This window comes from Delphinus delphis, chromosome X (assembly GCF_949987515.2).
Source record: "Delphinus delphis chromosome X, mDelDel1.2, whole genome shotgun sequence".
In the NCBI taxonomy this organism is placed as follows: Eukaryota; Metazoa; Chordata; class Mammalia; order Artiodactyla; family Delphinidae; genus Delphinus; species Delphinus delphis.
This window is the reverse complement of record NC_082704.1, coordinates 2,578,312-2,598,410: the sequence shown is the minus strand read 5'-3', so window position 1 is coordinate 2,598,410 and position 20,099 is coordinate 2,578,312. Positions and strand designations below refer to the sequence as shown.

The 20,099-nt window shown below is 53.5% G+C and overlaps 1 protein-coding gene across 2 annotated transcripts; it reads left to right on the top strand.

Annotated features, from left to right (window-relative positions):
* Positions 1 to 420: 420 nt before the first annotated feature.
* PRRG3 (proline rich and Gla domain 3) lies at positions 421 to 10,360 on the top strand. 2 transcript variants are annotated; one of them, XM_060001797.1, is made up of 4 exons: positions 421 to 604; positions 3,169 to 3,206; positions 4,302 to 4,462; positions 4,858 to 10,360. In XM_060001797.1, the coding sequence occupies exons 2-4, from the start codon at positions 3,200 to 3,202 to the stop codon at positions 5,383 to 5,385; spliced, it is 696 nt and encodes a 231-aa protein (XP_059857780.1). In that variant the 5' UTR covers positions 421 to 604; positions 3,169 to 3,199; the 3' UTR covers positions 5,386 to 10,360. The 2 variants fall into 2 exon arrangements, with proteins under 2 accessions (XP_059857780.1, XP_059857781.1); XM_060001798.1 differs by lacking the exon at positions 421 to 604 and adding an exon at positions 800 to 873.
* The last annotated feature ends 9,739 nt before the right edge of the window (positions 10,361 to 20,099 follow it).

Sequence of the window (20,099 nt, the reverse complement as noted above, 5' to 3'; positions counted from 1 at the left end):
AGGCCCGGGCTGCGGGCCCCCGCCCCTCTTTTCTCGGCTGGTAGTCGGGGGCGGGCCCGCCGGAATGACAGGTGAGCCGGGGTGGGGGACAGTTGGGGGGTTGGGCTGCGCGGGGACGCCTGGCGCGCTGGCTTTGGGTGCGGCTGCCCGAGCCCGCTGCAGCGCCGGGCTTCCGAGGGCCCACGCCCGGGGGCACGACGGGGCCCGCGCCTTCGGCCGAGGGTCCCGGGATCGCCCCGGGCCCGCCGGCCAGGCCCCGCCCCCCGGCGGCAAGGGCGGGGGCAGGGGCGGCGCTGGCGGAGTGGGGCGCGGGCGCGCGGTGCTCGGTGCGCGCCACCGCCCCTCCGGCCCAGCTCGCCGGCCCGCCCTCCCTACCCCCTCGGCCCGCTCTCGTCGCCCCCTACTCCTTCTACTCTCCTCGGCCCGGCGGCCCGGCGCGCGGTGCGGCGCGACGATCGCGGCCTGGCGCCCGGGGCGCGGTGGTCGTGGCGCTCGAGGGTGGCGCGCAAGGCGCGGGGCGCGAGGCCAGACCTGGCGCGGCGGGGTGTGGGGGGCGGGCAGCGGCGGAGCCCCCAGAGGAGAGCAGGGCCAGGGGGGTACCGAGGTATGGGTAGGGCCTGGGCGTCCGGCTGCGAGGGGCGGGAGCTCCAGGCGCATTTCGGCCCTGGCCGGGCTGAGCCACGGGGCGCCCGGGGCGGTGGGAGGGCAGCGGGGCGGGGAGGGAGGGTGGGAGGAGACGGCTGGGCCGGGCCGGGGGGCTTGGCCGACGGGGAGCAGGTGGGCGGGGACAGGGGCCCTGCTGGAAGAGGCGCAGCAGCGAGGTGGCGGGCTGCGTGCGCAAACAGGGCTGCCGCCTCCTGGGCCCGGAGAACGGTGAGGCCGCTGGGGTTGGGCGCCCCAGCCCCGAGGGCACGGTGCCGCGTCCAGGGCCACTGAGCTGGGCGCTGGGCCCTGTTGGGGGAGGATCTGGAGGCCCGGTCGGGCCAGGGCGCTGGGGGTTCACCAGCAGACCCAGTTGCTGGGCCAGAAGCAGGAGTTCTTGGGCAGGGCTCTGGTGGCGGGCACTGGTGGCGGGCACTGGTGGCGGGCGACGGTGGGCGAGCACGGGCACTTTCAGGGCTGGCATGAGTGGAAGGGGGACGAGGAGGGCCCAGAGTTTGAGTTGGAGCGTAATTTGGGAGTACCGTGTCATCGGGTGGGTTGATGAGTCATGAGATTTGGAGATCACAGAAGCCTTTCCTAGTGATCAGTTCTGAGTGAGGGAAATGAAAAGGGCTGGGATTTGGAGAAACGTTTCTGAGGCCACGTCTTGGGACACTAGATGCTCAGATGGCTGCCAGTCCCCATGCGAGGGACTTTGGGAGTGATGTCCCAGAGTGGTGGGACAGGTCAGCTGCAGCCTGGCGGGGGTGGGGGTGGGGGTTAAGGAAGGTCTTTGTGGTGGCCAGTCCCTGCCTTCCTTCCTTTCCAGGCCGTCAGGATTCAGCTGTGTTCCTGTGGGGAGTGGGTTAAAAATTCCTCCGGCCTCCACTCAGCCTTACAGTATCCACCAGGGGCAGGAGGGACATATACATGCGTGACTGCAGCAGTATTCTCTGTCGTGGAGCCCTCGCGCTTCCTCACTGTTGCCATAGTAACGGCCTATTGATGGTGTATTTATAGGGGAAGAAGCAGGCGCTAAATTTTGGGGAAGGAGGGGAGGAGGCCTTAGGGCAGCAGCAGTAGTGAGGGTGGCCACAGAATTGTTAATGGAGTGGGCCATGCCTGGGAGCTGTTTGGAGGAGTTCCTGGCATGTCTGAAGCTTAAAAATGAACTAATGACTTATGCAGGTGTCAGGATAACACAGTCTGGCCTATGATACGTGTGGGTGTGTATGCACCACAGTCGGGTGTGTTTGGGATAAGACAAAGCTATAGGGAAGCTGTTACGTAATTTCTCCACAGAAAAAATCTAAATGCAGTTCTCATTGATAAGCAATGACACATGTATTTTTCTGTCATCACTTATTATTAAAGCCTTTGCTCATTCTTTTCAAACCCTGACACAACAGCTCCATTTTTCTTCAATCAAAAACCTTGCTGTCAGGCATGCCACACCCACCCCCTAGACACGTGACTGGCATTGGCCTTAGGGGAACCTCAGAGATCCATAATTGAAGCAGGATTTTGAGATAATATTACATCTTCTCTCTCATAAACAAACACTTGGGGTCAACTTTTCTCACAATGGCAGGCCCATCTGTTGACAAATTCCCACGCTGATAGTTTCGGGTGGGATAGTTGTGGGGTGCAAAAGAGAAAGGCTCCCTTAACACAGTGTTTCCATAGACAGATGCTACGTTTGCTAGTTTTCCTTGAGTTTTAATTTTATTTATGATTACTATTCTACCTGTTTGCCAAAAGGATTAGAGGGTATAGTTTAAATATACATAAGATTGAAAGCATAAGTAGAAAAGTGGATACTGTGTCACAGGGGAGAACGCATAAGTGTTTAACAGCTGGGCTTCCAGGGCGCCTGTCCTTCACGGTTAATGTTAATACTGAACTTCCTGGCAGCCTAGGCAAAAAGGGTTACACCGTTCCTGTGTCTTACATCCAGTTAGTCATAAAACCAGAGCTTCTGCTTGGGAGGGGAGCAGTGGGGTGATTGCTCCCAGATGTGGACGGCTTGGCCAGTGCTCTGGAATATGTGCATGAGTGGGAGTGTACGTTGCTGCCGTGTTGTTTAATGCAAAGAGAAGAGAGATGAGTCTGTTTCAGGAGATCCTTGCCACCCTGTCTGTGGAAGACGAACACAGCGGGTCATCTGGGCTTGGGCCATGACTTTGGAGATGGTTGTTGTTGCCCCTTGTCTCTGAGGTCTTTTCCAGCTCAAAAGTGCAGAGATTCATCGAGGAGAGTGAGGAAGGCGGAACCTCAGCCTGTAGGAGTTTTTCTTTTTTGAAAAGAAACCCTCAACCCTTAGGTCTAGACTCTGAGTGTGTTCTTGGAAAAGGATGAGAGCGGCAGGGCTGTAAGTGGCTGCGCAGAGGATGATGTGCTCCATGGGGCGCTGCTTTGCCCTTTGACCCGGCCAGTGTGGGTGGGAGTCACATCCCAGGACCAAGAGGGTGCCCTGTAGGTTTCGGGGTGTGATTTCACCATGACTCTGCTTTTCTCCTTTGTCAGGGAAGTGAGACACTGGATCTGAGGGAGCGCCATGGCAGGTGAGTTTTTCCGGGCCCAGGCTGGCGGGGAGAAGAGCCATGCCTAGGGGCTCATGGGAAAGGGGCGAGTCTAACTATCAAGTCCTTTCCAGCTTTCCTCTCCCTGGGGGTTTTCCTGTGGCCCCTGTCCAGTTGGCTGGCTCACATCTTTACCCTCTCAACTCTTTGGCTCCCTTCTGGAGCACGTGCTCCCTTGGAGATGCGCAGCTCCCCAGGCCACTCTGAGAGAAACTAATATGGCAGGCCATGGAGCCTGGGGAGGGGTGCCTGCCTGGGCACCAAGAGGGGCTGCTTGACAGGAGGACTAGGAAGTCCCACCTCGAGGGGAGTACCAGGAGCAGATGTCACCTCTTCTTTCATCCTCTAAAGTCTCAGCTCAGGCTCATGGGGGTGCCAGTCGGCTCAGTTGGAGCTGGGGTTCCCCTTGAGAATAAGTAGATACGGTTCCCACTCCATGACATTTCTGATGGATGCATCTGTGCCCAGTCTCCAAAAGCCTAGATTCTCCATCTAGACCCTGCTACCCCGCTTCCCAGAGGCGTTCTCCGGTTCACATGCATCCAGCCTTCCGATCTACCGCAGCCTGGGTTTGTACCAGACTGTCTGGGGCAAGACTATCGATGCCAGGCCACCTGACGGCACAGGTGTCCATTCAGCTGGAGGGACACCACCCTGGCAGCGTCTTCTAGGGCTCTTTGGTGTTGGCTACAGCGTCAGCCTCAAAGGGGAATACATTCTTATGATAAGGGCCCTGATTGTCTCTTTTTGAGGCAAGGCAGAAGATACTAGGTACTTTTTCACCGAAACACTCAAAATCTGTCATGTCCATGGTTCCCATGCAACATGCACTTCACTCTCAGAAGGGCCCCATTCTCCTCCAGAGTCTTGTCGGGTCCATGGTATTCTAGGCAGATACACTGTGGCGTCACAGAAAGTCAGCCCTTCCATCCCTTTTACGTGTCTGGGGTGGTGTCCTGCCTGCTGGCTCTGTCTTGCTTCCCTCCGTAATGGTGCCTCTGTGCCTGGGCTGAGTCTGGTCGGCAGGAGCCTCTGGGCCCCTCCCCATTCCAGACCTCAGTGTGACTCTCTCCTCAGTGTTTCTGGAGGCCAAGAATGCCCATTCGGTCCTGAAACGGTTCCCTCGTGCCAATGAATTCCTGGAGGAGCTGCGCCAGGGGACCATCGAGCGGGAGTGCATGGAGGAGATCTGCAGCTACGAGGAGGTCAAGGAGGTGTTTGAGGACAAGGAGAAAACGGCATGTACCACCCTGGGGCTGGGTGCCGGGAGCACAGATATAGCCTCAGGATTAAGCAGAGTGGGCCCTGGGGATCTCAGACGAATTGGAAGCAATGAAGGGAATCCAGCCGAGTCCAGGCCAGGGCCACTGGGACCACAGAAGAACAGATCACCTGTCCTTAGAGTCCCATCTGCCTGACTCTGGGGGGCTCCTGACTTGTGAGTGGTGTCCTTTGTCCTCGGGGCATTCCACAGCCTCTTTGATGGCTCTCAGAGGCTAGTGAGACAGGGCGGGGCGGGGGCAGCCGCAGACCCCGCTGAACGTAAACCCAGACCTGCTGAAGGGCTCTGAGCTCCATCTGGGATCCGAGCGCTTACGTGTAAGTGTCAGCTGCCTTCCTCCTTCGTTTGCAGATGGAGTTCTGGAAAGGGTACCCGAATGCAGTCTATTCAGTCCGAGACCCTGCGCAGAGCTCAGATGCCATGTACGTGGTGGTGCCCCTTCTGGGGGTGGCGTTGCTGATCGTCATTGCCTTGTTCATCATCTGGCGGTGTCAGCTGCAGAAGGCCACCCGTCATCACCCCTCATATGCTCAGAACCGGTACTTAGCGAGTCGCGCGGGGCACAGCCTGCCCCGGGTCATGGTCTACCGGGGCACCGTGCACAGCCAGGGGGAGGCCTCTGGGCACCGGGAGGCAGGGAGCCCCCCGCAGGTGGTGCTGGGGCCTAGTCGCGGGGGTAGAACCACGGTCCGCCTCGAGAGCACCCTCTACCTTCCCGAGCTGTCCCTCTCCAGGCTGTCCAGTGCCACCCCTCCCCCGTCCTATGAGGAGGTGACTGCTCCCCAGGAGAGCAGCAGCGAGGAAGCGAGCGTCTCTTACAGTGACCCGCCCCCAAAGTATGAGGAGATAGTAGCCGCCAACCCTGACTCAGACAAGTAGTAGGACTCGTGTCCTGTCCAGTGTGAAAGTCTCGTTCAGGGGCCTCCTGTTTTCTTTTTAACTTTTTTAAGACTGTGCCACCACAAAACAGCCTTAGCCTCCTTGTTGCCAAATAATTTCCTATCCGTGGATTTGTAGGAAGTCGGTTGTCAAAGACAGGTGGAGGGGGTAGGGATCATAAGCATATATATCACCTCTGAGGAGAGCCGCAGGCCAGAGAGCCCAGCTCCTCCAGAAGCCCTCACGCCCCTGCCATCCTGTCCTCCTGTCAGGGACTGGCTTCTCTTATGCCAAAGGAATCACCCTGTTGAATTGATTGTGGCCAGAACGTCCACAGGCTCGGGCCCGGGGGCCACGCAGCTGGCCAAAGACCTGCTTGTCTGAAGCCTCGCCACAGAGATGAGGGAGAGAAGCCAGCCCTTCAGCGCCCTTTTCCCTCACTAGCCCTGTGCTTTCTGTCCTTGCTCACGTTTGGCAAGGACAAGGACAGAACAGAAACGAAAAGAGTAATAACGCAACGAGACACAATAAAACAAAACGATATCACCTGGGCCACTCATAGGGGTTCAAGGGAAATCAGTCACGCAGGTCATCTGTGACACTCCCCTCCCCCGACACTCACCCCACACTCCCGACCAGGTTCAAAGGAGTGTCTGGAGTCACCTGGAAGGATGACGGGGTGCGTGAAGGACGAGGGACAGGGCCTGGCCGACAGAGCTGCCTCCTTCAGACTGGGGACGTTGCCATCTGGAGGGCAGCTCTGATCCTACTGTGCTTGGCCTCCCCTAGACCCTGGCTCTCCAGGCACGTGTACCAGCTGTGCTAAAGCCGCTACCCATTGGCACGAGCCCTATCAGAGCCTCGGGAAAACGGGCGCTGCTGACCCTGCCTGTGGAGCCCATGGCCTTTGAACGGGCGGGGTCCAGGCTAGGGCAGAGAGCTGAAGTTTTCTCCTTGTGAGGTTGGCCCGTAGGATGATTAAACCCACAAACTGGGCTTCCTCGGCACTGTGCTCTCTGGCTGTGAACTTTTAGGCTACTGCCCTTTTCGTGAGTGGGTGTGTTGAGATGAACTTGAATTTCAGATGGCTGATTTCTTCTTAATGATGGGGCCCACCTGGGGAGAAGATCCAAAAGTGTCCCTTTTTAGAAATTTCTCTGTGGGGGAGATGGGGAAGCTCGTGACCTGGGGTTGACGGCCCATCAATGATTTGCTCTGTCATTAGCAGATGCTGGTCCACTGTTAGTAACCCCTTTCTGTGGCCCAGGAGCTGCCCACCTCTCCATTTCAGTGAGGCTTCGGGCCGCAGCGGGGCAGAGGTGGCCCGCCCTTTAACTGTCAGTGACCGCGCAAGAGACACTGTCAACACTGCCTCCCTACCCTTCCATCTTCATCCTCCTGGCCTCAGCACCAAACCGTTTTTCCTCTGTGGTGCTTTAAAAAATGTAGCAAATTTTTGTGGGGCCCCAAAGAGTGCACAGCCAGGGTCTATTGGCAACCAAGGCAGTTTAAAACCCACTGAGAAGACAAGCTTCTCTCTGTCTAACCCGCTCTCCAAGGCAGGCCTCAGGCCTCGTTCTTTGAATGCGGCCCTGCCTAGAGGCCACAGATGACTTCTGGAGGCCCCTCCAGTCCTGGGCACTCACCCAGGAACACGCTTCAAACGAGGAGGCTTAGTGTTCTTACCCCAGCGAGGCCACCAGCTTGGACAACACAACCCTGTGGCCGGGGTTTTCCATCCTTACCCCTACCTCACAGGCCTCCTGGAGGCTGACTGAGCTAATGCCTGTGTAGTGCTTGAGACACCGGGAAGCCAGTGCAGTTTGCCCTTAGGAAGGTTCTTCTAGAAATATGTAGGTTGTAAGGGACCAGTTCTAGTGGAGGCCTTTGTAGGACTCTGAAGTCGAGTCTCAACCTGGGGAGTCAGTCTCCTGCGAGTTGGACCGTTCCGCACCCCTGCTTCCCTTCCGCGAGAGCTCCCTGATGCCAGAGGTGCTGACCAGGTGGCATTCCACCTTTCCTTCCTTCCTCTTTTCCTCCCTCTGGGCCTCCAGCACCGCACTCCTGCCCTTTCTCACGAAGGCATTTGGGGCCTAGAAAGCCCCTGCTTTGTCCATGAGGGATGCTGGGGTCCATCCTATTCAGCCATGTTGGAGGACCCGGGGCAGCCTGAGGCTCCGGGGCCGGTCCCTGCCATCCCAGCCTTTCCTCGGGGGCCGTGCCTGCGTGTGACCCGGGAGCACGGGAGAGAGCCAGGCGTGGGCCCCACTCACCAGAGCCAGAGGGAGGTTGCCCGGGACTGCCTGCTCCCTTTGGCCCCCGTCGAGCCCCTCCCTGCTGAGCTGCTTGCTGTTTGCAGCTGGCTGGAGGTGGGAGCGGGTGGGATGCAGGAGCCCGGCCCGTTGGAGGGCGGCCTGCATCCTGCAGGCGCCGAGCTCTCCGGTCCAGGTGCTTTGCAGCGTTCTTCCACGTGGGGTTGCCACCGTGGTCTCTGGGACGTTTTTCGCAGTATATCATAGAAAAAAAGATTGTACCATGGTCATAACTCCTCGCGGTGCACATTTGGCTTTTACGAATGCCCTGTACATATCTTTTCAAACTCTGTCTTTGTATGGTTGTTGATTTGATACAACGCTTCATCTGCGGTAGCCACATTTTCATTGTTTTTGGACTTTGCGTGTGTGTGTGTGTGTGTGTGTGTACACGTGTGAACGTTGCCTTTTCTCACAATAGCCGGCGTGTGGCTATATTTGTACCAGGAGGGTTCCGGTCTGAAGGGAGGAATGTCACCTCCCAGGGCTAGGCAGCCTGAGGACAGGACCCTGAGTCAGGAAAGCCAAGATTAGCTGTTGGAGCAAGCCCGCCAGAGTTGCCGCCTTCTGCCCTCCTTCACAAAAGGTTTTGGATGAAGATGAAGCAGCTCTATCCTGTGGGCCTCCCCACTGTGGGACCCCCCCCCCACACGCCCTTTTGGAGCAGTGCCCCCAGCCTTGGCTTCTGTTCTGTGGGTATCAGCAGCTGAAGGAAATCTGAGCACTCCTGGGCCTTTTTGTTTTTTATTTTTATTTTTGGTGGAAAGATGTGTGACTGTTGACTTTGGGAATGGCAGGGCTGGTTATTTAGATAATTTTCACTTAAAAGAAAACAGAAAAGCCTTTGACAAATTCCTTGGAATGTGACTGTCACATGTTTTCAACCAAAATCTTTTAAAGACTTTTCCAAACAAGCATCACAATCTTGTCCCTCCCCTGCTACTCCCCATCACCCGGGGGTTTTCAAAACAAAAGCACAACAGGAAGTGGAGTGCGCAGGTGCCCAGTGTGTGCAGCCCTGCACAGCTGTGACGTGCCCTGGCTGACGGACACGGAACACTGCGCCGTCTGACCCGGAGGCCGGGGCCCTCCTCTTCTACTTGCGAATCCCACTGCCACTAGTGTGAGTTCCTTAGGGTGCTTCGGAAAATAGGAATCTGCCCAATTTGTTGGACTCTGTGTTTTTGGTAGCTTGAAGATGACGGATCCGGGTCAGGAAAGCATCTTTTTGCTAAGGAGTTAGAGCCACATGGTTCTTCTCTGGCTGGGGGGTTGATCTTTTCACAACCAAATGGCATCCCACAAGAAGAACTGAAAACAACACTGCCTCTAGATTGTTCCTTTGTCGGGGTGGGGGGAGGGAGAGAGGGAGATTATTAAGAGAAACTCTTACCTACACTGTCTGTTTCTAGGAGTGTGCGTGTGTGTGCTTTGTGTCATGCGTGTGCCCTCACGTTCAAGGCTGAGATGGAGAGCTGACAAGAACGCAGCCCCATCTCAGGATTGCACCGATTCAGAAACAAGCACATCCTCCCCACTGAACTCTACTCATTCTAATCAGTATAATTAGCTAATTTAAAAGTACTTGAATCAGACTGCCTGCAACTATGGTAAAAGCCCATTAATTCGAAGCCCACTAATTCAAAACTTAGAGAAAATCACAACTTAAGATAATTCGTGGTATCTGCGATTCTCACTCCGTAGAAATATTCAAGATATTCTTCCCTTCAGGTCGTTTTCAGGGTCATATGTGTAAGAGGGATCTAGTTTAAAACGAGTACCTTTTTCAAATAAAAGGCTCAAGATAGTACGGATCCCTTGACCGTGCCTTCGGCAGTTCTCATTTGTCGGGCTCTTCGCGTACAGGATGAACTCTGGTTCTCTGTCTACTGTGGGAATGTTGGGTATGGCGGCTTTTCATTCTCCTCCTTTATTTGCTCTACGAATAAAATAGTTTGTGAACTAAACTGCAATTTAAAGTAATATAACTGTATATCTTGCTAAATAGTCTGTAAAGCAGATGTTTCGCTATAAGACCGGCCGCTCCCATCATTCGCCCCAAATATTCAAACATATCGAGCTTTTCCTTTCACAGGCTGTGGGCGGTGAGTCTCTCTGGAGCAAGAATTTTCCTGACAAAGATATCCTAACAGCGCAGCACACCCCCTCGGGCTCAGTGCCTCAACAGTTGTCCCACTGTACTGAGCTGTGTGACCGTTGCCCAGTGCCTGCCCTTCGCCCGCCCCCAGCCCAAGTATTAACACAGATATTCAAGATTGGGACAAATCCCACAGCTGCTTATGCCTCCCAATCTGTCTCCCCTTACGGATGCCACTTTCCCAGGCCTGAACACACCTGCTCTTTCACTCTGTGGTCGTGAATTTGTGACAGTGGAAACCCTGATATGTGCAGCTGAGCTTATAGACAAGATTACTGTGAAATGCATTAATTTTGGTACCACTTTAAACTGTGCTCGTAATTCATGTGTTGACCCATGTCAGCTGGGAAATCTGTACATTCAGTAATATGTCAGGATTTCACTGGAGCCTGGGGGCAACAAACAAACGCACTTCTGATTTCTTTCTCTCTCTCTCTTTTTGTAATTGTTGGGTTTAGCTGTTAAGTTTGTCTCTTTCTGTACCAGAAGATAATGAATAATAATAAAGAGCAAATGGTATTCATTTGTGTTCTGTCCTCACCCATCTTGGATCCCTGCTGACTCTCAGACTTCCATGGGGCATGGATGGTTGTGGGCCAAACTTGTTTTTCCGAAAGTCAGGCTGTAGATAAGGAAACAGCCCAAACCAGTTTAGAAGCAGGAAGCAGAGAAGTCCTGGTTCCTAAAGTTTGACCCATACGTGTAAGATGATCTGCTGACCCATCCCGCTGGGATGAGGTTAGTAAGGTCTGTCACAAATCATGTTAACAAGTTCCCTGTCACCTGATCCCTGGTTACTAATAGAGGTGTCCTTTACTAGAAAAGATGTCCTGCTTGCTTTCAGCGCTGGGGGAGGGGTGGAAAGGAGAAATTTCTCTGTGCCCTACATAGGGGGGACATAAGACTCAAGTTTTGCCCTGGCTCAGCTTCCTGAATTCTGAGGATGGCAGGAGTACAAGACTGTCCAGAGGGCGATGATGCCTTAGCCTCCCCTTGGAGGAAGTGTGGTCTTAGCCCCGAGCACTCCCAGCTGTTGCAGTGGAGTGAGGTATGGCCATGGGAAGTTGTTGGTGAAAGTTGTGCCCATCCCCAGTAATGAAAGTAATCCACCCTTTAATAGGAAAAGTCATGGCAGTGAGGAGACAATGGCAGTGAAATTCAGGGCCTCTTTCAAGGATTGAACGTGGAGGCTCAATGCCAAGAATGACAGCCAGAGGCCTTAGGTTCTATTCTTATCCCGAGCTGGCTTATTGAGTGATGCCAAGCTTCTGGAGATGCTGGAAAGTCAAAGGAAGACTCTTCAGGCAGACTCCAGTGCACACAGATGGGATCATGTTATGAACATGGGTTTTGAACTTTAGGCTCTTTTTGTTAGAAACTAGCACTCTAGGCAGCCGCTTAGGGTCCCAGCCTAGTCCATGCAAGGGAGCTAATACATGAGGTCTTGGGAAGGTGGGACCCCTCTTTTCACCCTTCCCCCAGACCCCATCCTGTACCATGGCCACACCCTTACAGCAGTTGGCTTGAGATCTCGCAGAATGAAGGGACTGAAGGGCAGTGGAGAGGAGCCATGAGCTGTGCTTGGAAATGATCAAAGCCAGAATTTATTGAGCACTTAGTGTACGCCAGGCCCTGTAGATGCATTAACTGAGATGATCCTCCCAATAAACCCGTGACATCTGAGGGAAGCAAGGCCCGAAAGGCATGCCATTCGACCAAGGCCTCCCAGGGAAGAATTGCCGGCCTCATCATGTGAACCCCAGTCTGTCCAGATTGTCCCAGCGCAGGCCACTCATATGGCATGGCTGGTCTCCTTTGGAGATCACTTTGCTTTGTTTTCTTGTTGACTGTTCATCCTCCCAGCACACCCCCCGCCGCTTCCTGCCCACCTGTTAATTCCGCAAGGGCAGAGACCATGTATAACTTCTTTTTTCTCACCACTTCTTCCCCAGAACTCAGCACAAAGGCCTGCAGACTGGATGGCTTAAATGACAGAAGTGTATTGTTTCCCATTTCTAGAGGCTGGAAGTCTGAGATCAAGGTGTCGGCAGGGTTGGTTTCTCCTGAGGCCTCTCTCCTTGGCTTGTAGATGGCCGTCTTCTCCCTGTGTTTTCATGGGGTCTTCCCCGTGTACATGTCTGTATCTTAATCTCCTCTTCTTATAAGGATACCAGTCATATTGGATCAGGGACCACCCTATTGACCTCATTAACTTTAATTACCTCTTTAAAGACCCTTCCTCTCAATGTAATCGCATTCTGAGGTACTGGAGGTCAGTATTTCAACATATGAACTTGTGGAGGGGGGACACAGTTCAGCCCATACCACTCTATTCATGGCAGGGGGAGTCTTTGTTGCCCCTTCTCCCAACCCTGAGCACATCATACACACTCTGGAAAAGCTTGGGGGTGGACATCATGACTTCTCTGAGATGCCGACAAAGACAGGGGCACCTTGCCATTCTCAAACCGTGCCCCAGGGCAGATTCTTACTTGCCACAGATGGATGGGCCTGGGACAGCTGCTGAAGGCCCCCACAGGGCAGGTGGGGTTGGGAGAGGCGAAGTGGGCTTCAGAATGGTTTTCCCAGGGTCTCTCTGTGGAGAGTGATGGGAGAACCCAAAGCCTGAAGCATAGACAAAATATTTGTGCCCTCTCAAATTTTTTTAATAGACAAAACATGTTGTTTTCATGAATCACAAGCCTAGCAGCTCCAGTAACAGTGGCTTTCAACAATTTCTCTGAAGAGCTCAAACTGTGTAATGGATTCAGTTTCACCGGGCTTTATGTGCTATAAAAATAGAGGCTATAGAGGCTGGGTAACGTTCATATCAGGCTGGTTACACTTAATCACAGAAGCACAGTGGGTGGGCTGGTTGATGCCAGCATCCCAGAGTCCTGGGGCTGACCGGGCATAGAGGGAGGGGTGCTGGCAGAGCACTGTGTCCCCCAACCTGGGGGTGTCCCTGCTTCCACCCAGGCCATGGGGCTCCGGGAGGGCCCTACCTGTTTGGAGCTCTGGGCCTAGCTTGGTCGGGGAGGCATGAGGCAAGCCATAGCCACAGAGCATGTGGAACTTTCTGCTAGGTGGGAGCCGGGGGCTGCCAGAGAAAGCCTTCCTGAAGAAGCCATATCCAACCTAAAGCTTGAAGGATGAGTAGGAATCAGTCAGGCAAAAAGAATAGAAGACAATTAAACCAGGCAGAGGGAGAACATGTGAAGAGACCTGGAGGCCAGCAAGGCCATCATGTTTTTAAGGCAACAGGAGAAGCCAGGGTAGCAGAAGGGGAAAGACTTGTGCCAGATGAGACTGCAAAAGGTAGAGGGAAGTCAGTCCATGTAGGGCTCCCCAAGCCACACTCAGTATTGTAGTCTTTAATGATAGTGGGAGCAAGAGGCCATGACCACGCCTATTATATTGGCAACAATCTCTCTGCCTGCCGTGTGGAGAACGGGCTCAACACGATCAAAGAGATAAGGTAGGAGGCTATGGCAGTCATCCAGGCAAGAGATGGTGATGGGATTGGCTAGGTTGGTGAGAGAGGAGACGGACAGAAGTAAACCACGGAGAAGATGTTTCTTCAAACACTGAATTACATGTTTAAGAGGTTGTATGAGGGTTCTCCAGACACAGAACCCACATGAGATATATTGATAGATATAGAGATATAAATATATATCTCTATAGATATCTATCTCTATATAGATATAGAGATAGATATAGAAAGAGATTGATGTATTGTAAGGAATCGCCTCAGGCAATTGCAATTATGGAGCCTGGGAAGTCCCACAATATGCCCTCTGCTAGCTGGAGTCCCAGGAAAGCCAGTGGTGTGAGTTCCAGTTCAAAGGCAGGGGAAGATCAATGTACCAGCTGAAGTAGTCAGAGAGAGGGGCAGAGGAAGCAAATTTCCCCTTCTTCTGCCTTTGGTTCTATTCATAGCCCTTAATGGGTTGTATGATGCCCACTTACATTGGGGAAGGCCATGTGCATTACTCAGTTCACCAATTCAGATGTTGATATCACCCAGAGCACCATCACAGACACATCTAGAAATCATGTTTAGCTAAATATCGGGGCACCCTGTAGTCCAGTCAAGTTGACACAAAAGATTAACCATCGCAGAAGGAACAGAACCATGCATAGTCACTGACTGGGTTGGGAGGGGATTGGGAGGAGTCCCACATGACTCTCAGCTTTGGGGGCTCAGACAGTGGGTTAGATGGTGGGACCATTCTCCACGAAGGTAGAATAGGTTCACTTCCCCTGGAGGAAGAGTAGGCTGCGGGGAGGATGTTGAGTATGTGGTGTGGAGCGTGTCTGAGGGGGACTAAAGAGGGAGGACTAGGGTGAAGCATCAGATAGCAGAGTCATTTGTGTTACCACAAAGATGCTAAATGAAGTCTGGGTATGGGCCCAATGGGCCACGAGAGATGACAGACAGGCAGGGGGAACCCACTGGAGTATAGAGTGCTGGAAAGCGGGGGAGGAGAGGGTTTCTAGCAGAAGAGACGAGACAATGATATGAAATGCATCCAGGAAATCAAGTAAGATGAGTGAGGTGGGTCCATTGGATCGAGATGCTAGGAGGTCATTGGTGACCTTGGCCTGGGGCACTTTCAGTTGAGTAGTAAGCCAGACTCGAATGAGGAGAGGAATATCTGGGAGGTAAGAGAGTGGAGACAGAGTCTGTGGTGGGGGCAACACTTTCCAGGAGTTGAGAAAGGACATTAGCATGAGTGAGACCAAACCCCATGGGAGGACAGTGGCATGAGGGAGACGAACACCATGGGAGGACAGTTGGGATTTTTTATGTTTGTTTGTTAGTTTACCATTCAGGTCATTTTTGTTCAACAGTTGATGAGTTCCTACCACGAGTCAGGCAGTGCACTAAGTGCAGGGGCGACAGAGAGAGGTGAGCGAAGCCCACAAGGTCTCTGCCCTCATGGAACTGCTATCCTAGAGCTGAGAAAGATGTGGCAATGTTTCTGGGCTGAAGAGAGTCACCCTCGTGAGGGGAGTAGCCGAAGGCCCAGGAGGATGCAGAGATAGGCCACTGATAGAACTGAAGCCGGGGCCCAAGCTCGAGGGCCACCAGCTCTGCCAGCAGTGGACAGTTCATCCTTTGAAACGAACAAGCAGGATGGTCTTGAGAACGGTGTGCAAATCCCACAGCTCCAGCTTCAAGCTCGAACTCTGCTAGGAGCTGAGTGCCTCACATTCCATGGCCCCTTCCCCATCGTTTTCAGGTGGGATCAGCAAGTCACATTGCCTAGGGCCACACAGCCAGTAAATGAGAAGCCATGGTGGGAGGGGTGGCCGAGAGCAGCCAGACTGCTGGCCCCGTCTTCCAAGAGTGAAGGACAGGGCAGAGTGGGTCAGGGGCTAGAGGATGTTTGCTGGAACTCCCTTGAGCCATTTCCTCCCTCAGACCTCCTCCTGTTCCCACAAAGACCCTGGGTGGCCAGTCTGAAGACATGGGTTTGCATCTAAGCCCCGCCACTGAACTGGCTAAGTGAACTGGCTCACATCCCGGCTCTCCATGGGCTCCAAATGGTCGATCTGTAAAATGGGGGATACTGGGAAGAGGGTCGGCTTCGTGGATGGGAGAGCTTGTCGTTAGTTTACCGGGACTGTTTCTCACTCACGCAGGGCTCTCCTCTCTGTGTCTTCCCCCAGATCAGAGGCGCTGTGGCTGCGTGTGTTTTTGAGCCGCTCAGCATCTGCACCTTTACAGCAACTTTTTCCACCTCTTCGTTATTGTTGGACATTTTCCTTTGGCCCCCGACTCTCTTGAATTTTACATACACGTCACATTTCAGTCATTGGTTATGGAGACAATTGAAAGCAGATGCAGTGCTCTATGAGGAATCACCTGGCAGGCAAAGCCGAGGACTCTGCAAGCTCAACTTATCCAACCCCATCCCTGGGGAATCAGGAGAGAGGTCCTTCCCCACCCACGACAAGGGTTCCCTGCACCAGAGGCACAACTGACCAATAGGCAAGTGCCTATGCCCTCCGGGTTTCAGAATCTACCGCCAGCTTTGTGTGGAAGGGAGTCATGGGCCAACGGAGAGACAGGAAGGAAGAAGGAACAGCGGGGGCAGCAGCTGCTACACCGAGGTGGGGTGGGGTCTGGGGACAGAGGGCAGGTTTCCTGTCATCATGCTTCGCTCTTGGTCCTGCTCTTGCCCCACCTGTGGGGCAGTCCAAAGTTATCCCTCAGGCCATCAGCCAGGAACAATCACCCTAAACTAGGTGGTTGCAGCTCCCCCTGCCTTGTCCGGGCAGCTGCTCTTCACAGGGGGAAACTTTAGTAGCTGATCTGAAGCGACCCAGAGCATCTCAGCAGCACGGTTCTGCCGGTAGGCTTGTCAGCCGGATCTGGAGCTGTGTCAATGTCTTTAACTCACTTCTGCTGGAGCTGCTCCCTCCCAGACTGGACCAGAGTTCAGGAGGCGTGACCAGCATTTCCACTCAAAGCACGGAAGACTTTTCTATCAACCTGAGTACCCTGGGAAGGCAAAGCTCTAGGGAGCACCCACCACACTCCCAGGGAAGCAGAAGGTGGCAGGATTAAGGGCAGGACCGCCACAAAACAACCCCGTGCTACTGTCGCCACAGACCCATGGACTTCTGGCCCATCTGTTTCTATGTGCCCTCGAGAGCAGGAGCTCCGCGAGGACGGGGACCTCGTCCCTAGCCCCAGTGCCTGGCACCCAGCAGCCTTGACTCAAGGTGGTCACTCTGGATGAGAGAAGCCCACATGTGGAAAGCGAGGAGCTTCCTGTAGCCTCCTGCTGATGGCCCTGTCCCCAGGAGGGGTGGGTTCTAAGGGCTCCCCAGGTGGCCCTGCCACTTATTTCCTTCTCTCTGCTCATGAGGTGGCCCTCTTTCCCTGGGCCAGCTATAGTCCCTGACGTTTGCTTTCTGTCCTTCCTGTCTTTTTAAGGAATGGATGGACAGCTGCCAGGCTCTGTGAGTCCCCCTTCCCTTTCCCCTCTGTCTTGGGGAGGGCCCTGGGGCTCCAGGGATGACCTCAGTACCAGCTGCTTCCAGAAGCAGGAAGCAGAATTGTTTACAGGTTCCTAAGTTTCATTAGCAAGTAGAGAGGAAGCTCCCAGATGCTCGGAAGATCTGGGTTTGCAGCCAAAATCAGGCTCACTTACTGGGGCTTGAGACTAGCCGCCTGAGACTGTGCTGTGAACAGAGCTGGGGGCAGCAGACCATCGCACCCACTAGCTTTGAAAGGCCTCTCCCATAGCACCCCAACATAAGAAAGTGATAAAAAAAACAGCACTGCACTGGGTGAAGAGAGGCTGGAATAGCCCTAACACACTTCCCTGAAACCATGAAACAATTGGAAACAAGATTTTAGCCCAATCTTCCATGTGAGATGGGAAACAGCCTCAGAGCAGAGGAAGCAATTTGCTTAAGATGCCCCAGTGTCAGAGGTAGGAGACACTCCCAGGTGTACTGACCCCGGGCCTGGGTTCCCTCTACCTCCCTCTTCTGCTTGCAAGGGAAGTGGGAGCAGGTAGCAGACATGGCTATGAGACCTCAAGCCGGTCAGGAGTCTGAGGAGTGCGTGGCTATCTGAACAGCTGGGAGAGGCCAGTGGTTGGAAGGTATTGGTGGAGGCAAGTGGTCAGGCAGGCAGACAGACAGACAGACACAAGACAGACGAGGGCAGACAGGCAGACAGGCAGGCAACAGCCCGAGGTGAACACTTGCTCTGTGGGGAGGAGGGGGCTGGATGCCCTGTAGATTTCATCACAAACTTGCATGCAATTATCTGGGTTTGTTTGGTCCCCAGTGAAGGCCCTAAGCTCACCATCACCTTCAGGGAAAAAAGATGATATGTTTTCTTTGGAGACGCTTAGCTCGAAGGGAGGGAGAGCTTTCGCCCCCATCCCTTTCTGTTAATAAAACAGCTCCTATTTTAATAAAGATTGAAGCCCTCCAGCAGACAGTTCAGAGGAAAGAAATACAGAAGATCAATAAACATATGAAAAAATGCTCAGGTTTATTCATAATTAAAGCAATATAAATTAAAACAACAACGAGATAGAGATCATGTTTCACCCATCGCAATGATGCCTTTTAGAAAGTTTCATAATATCTTCTATTGACAAGTCTGTGAAGAAACCAGCACTTTCTTCCCCTTGGTGAGGGCCCCTTGGTGCAGCCTCTTCAGAGGGGACATTGTCAATATTGGTCAAAATTGTCAGCACACGTGCTCTAGAACCCCACAATTCCACCTCTAGGCACCAGCTCCACAAAAACATGTAGACACATGTGCAAAGAGGCATGTCCAGGAATGTTCCCCACTACATTGTTTATAAAAGCAAAAGGCTCTAGACACCCCCCAGATGTCCACGAGCATGTGAATAAACAGGGGTGCAGCCGTGCAGCAAAATACCGCACTGTGTTCAAATGACGTGAGGTAGATTTGTTCTGACAAGGGAGATCCCCAAGGCACATTGTTCACTTCAAAAAGTAAGTTTCAGAACAGCACGTACCTCAGATGTATGATCTCATTTATGTAAAACACCGCAAACATATACACACACACATCTAAGCCAGATGTTCTCTGCACCCCTCCTCCCCACTCCCAGAGTCATCTGTCTAACCTCCATGTGGGAAGACCCTCGGGCTCCCTGGCTCTCTTCTCTGGGATCCTTCCACTGGGGTTTAGGTCTGTTCAGCCCTCCACTCACACTTGGCCATGGACCATCCTCCTGGCCCCCACAAGACTTGCAAGATCACTCTGTACCCACGCTTCTCTAGCTCTTCGGGCCCCTGAGGTTGTCACACCAGACAGTGGGGGATTTGGGGAGTGTTTGGAGTAAGGGTTTGGGGCAATTTCAGAAGGAAATTATGCTGTTGGAGAGAAAAGTTCAGCATGCTAGAGAGACATGGTAAGGGACAAGTTCAAAGTCACACAGCAAATTTAGTCTCCCACAGCCCAGCCATCCTTGGTACCCAATTCAAGAGAGGCAGACAGGCTAAGGTGGTGAAATACCAGGGTTTCTGGGTGGCACTGGGGGCCCTAGGGATTGGGAAGGAAGTCTCCCCACCCTCTCTGCTTGGCTTTAGGTGGTGGGGTCCTTTGCCACCAGGGGTCAGTTCTTCTGCATACACCTGGACCCGGTGACCCAGGGCCCAGGAAGCCCCACACTGGTCAAGGCCAGTTGGTAGTCAGAGGGGAATCTGATCTGAGGTCAATAGCGCAAGGTCATGCCCATACCTATCCAGCTGACTTGACTGCTCTCACAATCAGCCACCCTGTAGGGAAGGGACCGTAAGTTCCATCCATCGTCCAATGGGGAGACTGAGGTCCAAAGACTTGCCCAAGGTCAAATCTTGAACTCATGTGGAGGATGGGCAGGGCATAGGGTTGCCAGCTAAAATACAGGGTACCCAGTTAAATGTGAATGTCGGATAAACCATGGATAAATTTTTAGTGTATGTAAGTCCCAAATACTGCATACTTACACTAAAAAATTATTTGTTGTTTATTTGAAATTGAAATTCAGTTGGCATCCTAGATTTTTATCTGTTCAATCTGGCAACTCTGGCCTGCCAGAGACGCGCGGCTCCTGCTTCCCAGGCTCCCGAGTCCCACAGAGCACACTTCTCTGCTCCTGAGGTGGCCCTCCAGAAAGCTCGGATTTCATTGCAGCTGCTCTCCTGGAACTGGACAGGGCTTCTCCCAGGGTCCTCAGGAATGCAGGCAGGGCCTTTGTCAGCTCTGCTCCGGACAGCTTGTTCCCAGAGCTGGACAGGTGGGGCCAGGGAGGGGGTCGGGCAGCCCACATCTTGCCACCCTCTCTAAGCGAGCCCGGCCCCTCCCCTTCCTCTCCTTTGCCCCTTTCCTTCCTCCCTTCCTCTTCCCCTCCCCCCTTTCCTCCTCTCCCTCCCACCTGGTCCCAGCTGTGCTTGCTTTCTTTTGCAAATAACCTCCTCTTCCCCAGGGGCTCTGGGGCTGTTCCCAAGAGCTGAGGGTTCACCTTTGGTGCGTGTATGAGTCGGGGTTCTCCAGAGAAATGGAACCATAGGCTAGCAAGGCCAAATTTGCAGGGCAGTTCAGCAGGTTGGAATCTTGGGGAGGGGTTGATGCTGCAGTCTTGAGCAGAATTTCTTCTCTGGGAAACCTCAGTCTTTGCTCTTAATGCCTTCAACTGATTGGAAGAGGCCCACCCACATTATCAAGGATTCATAATGTCCTTTATTTAAAGTCC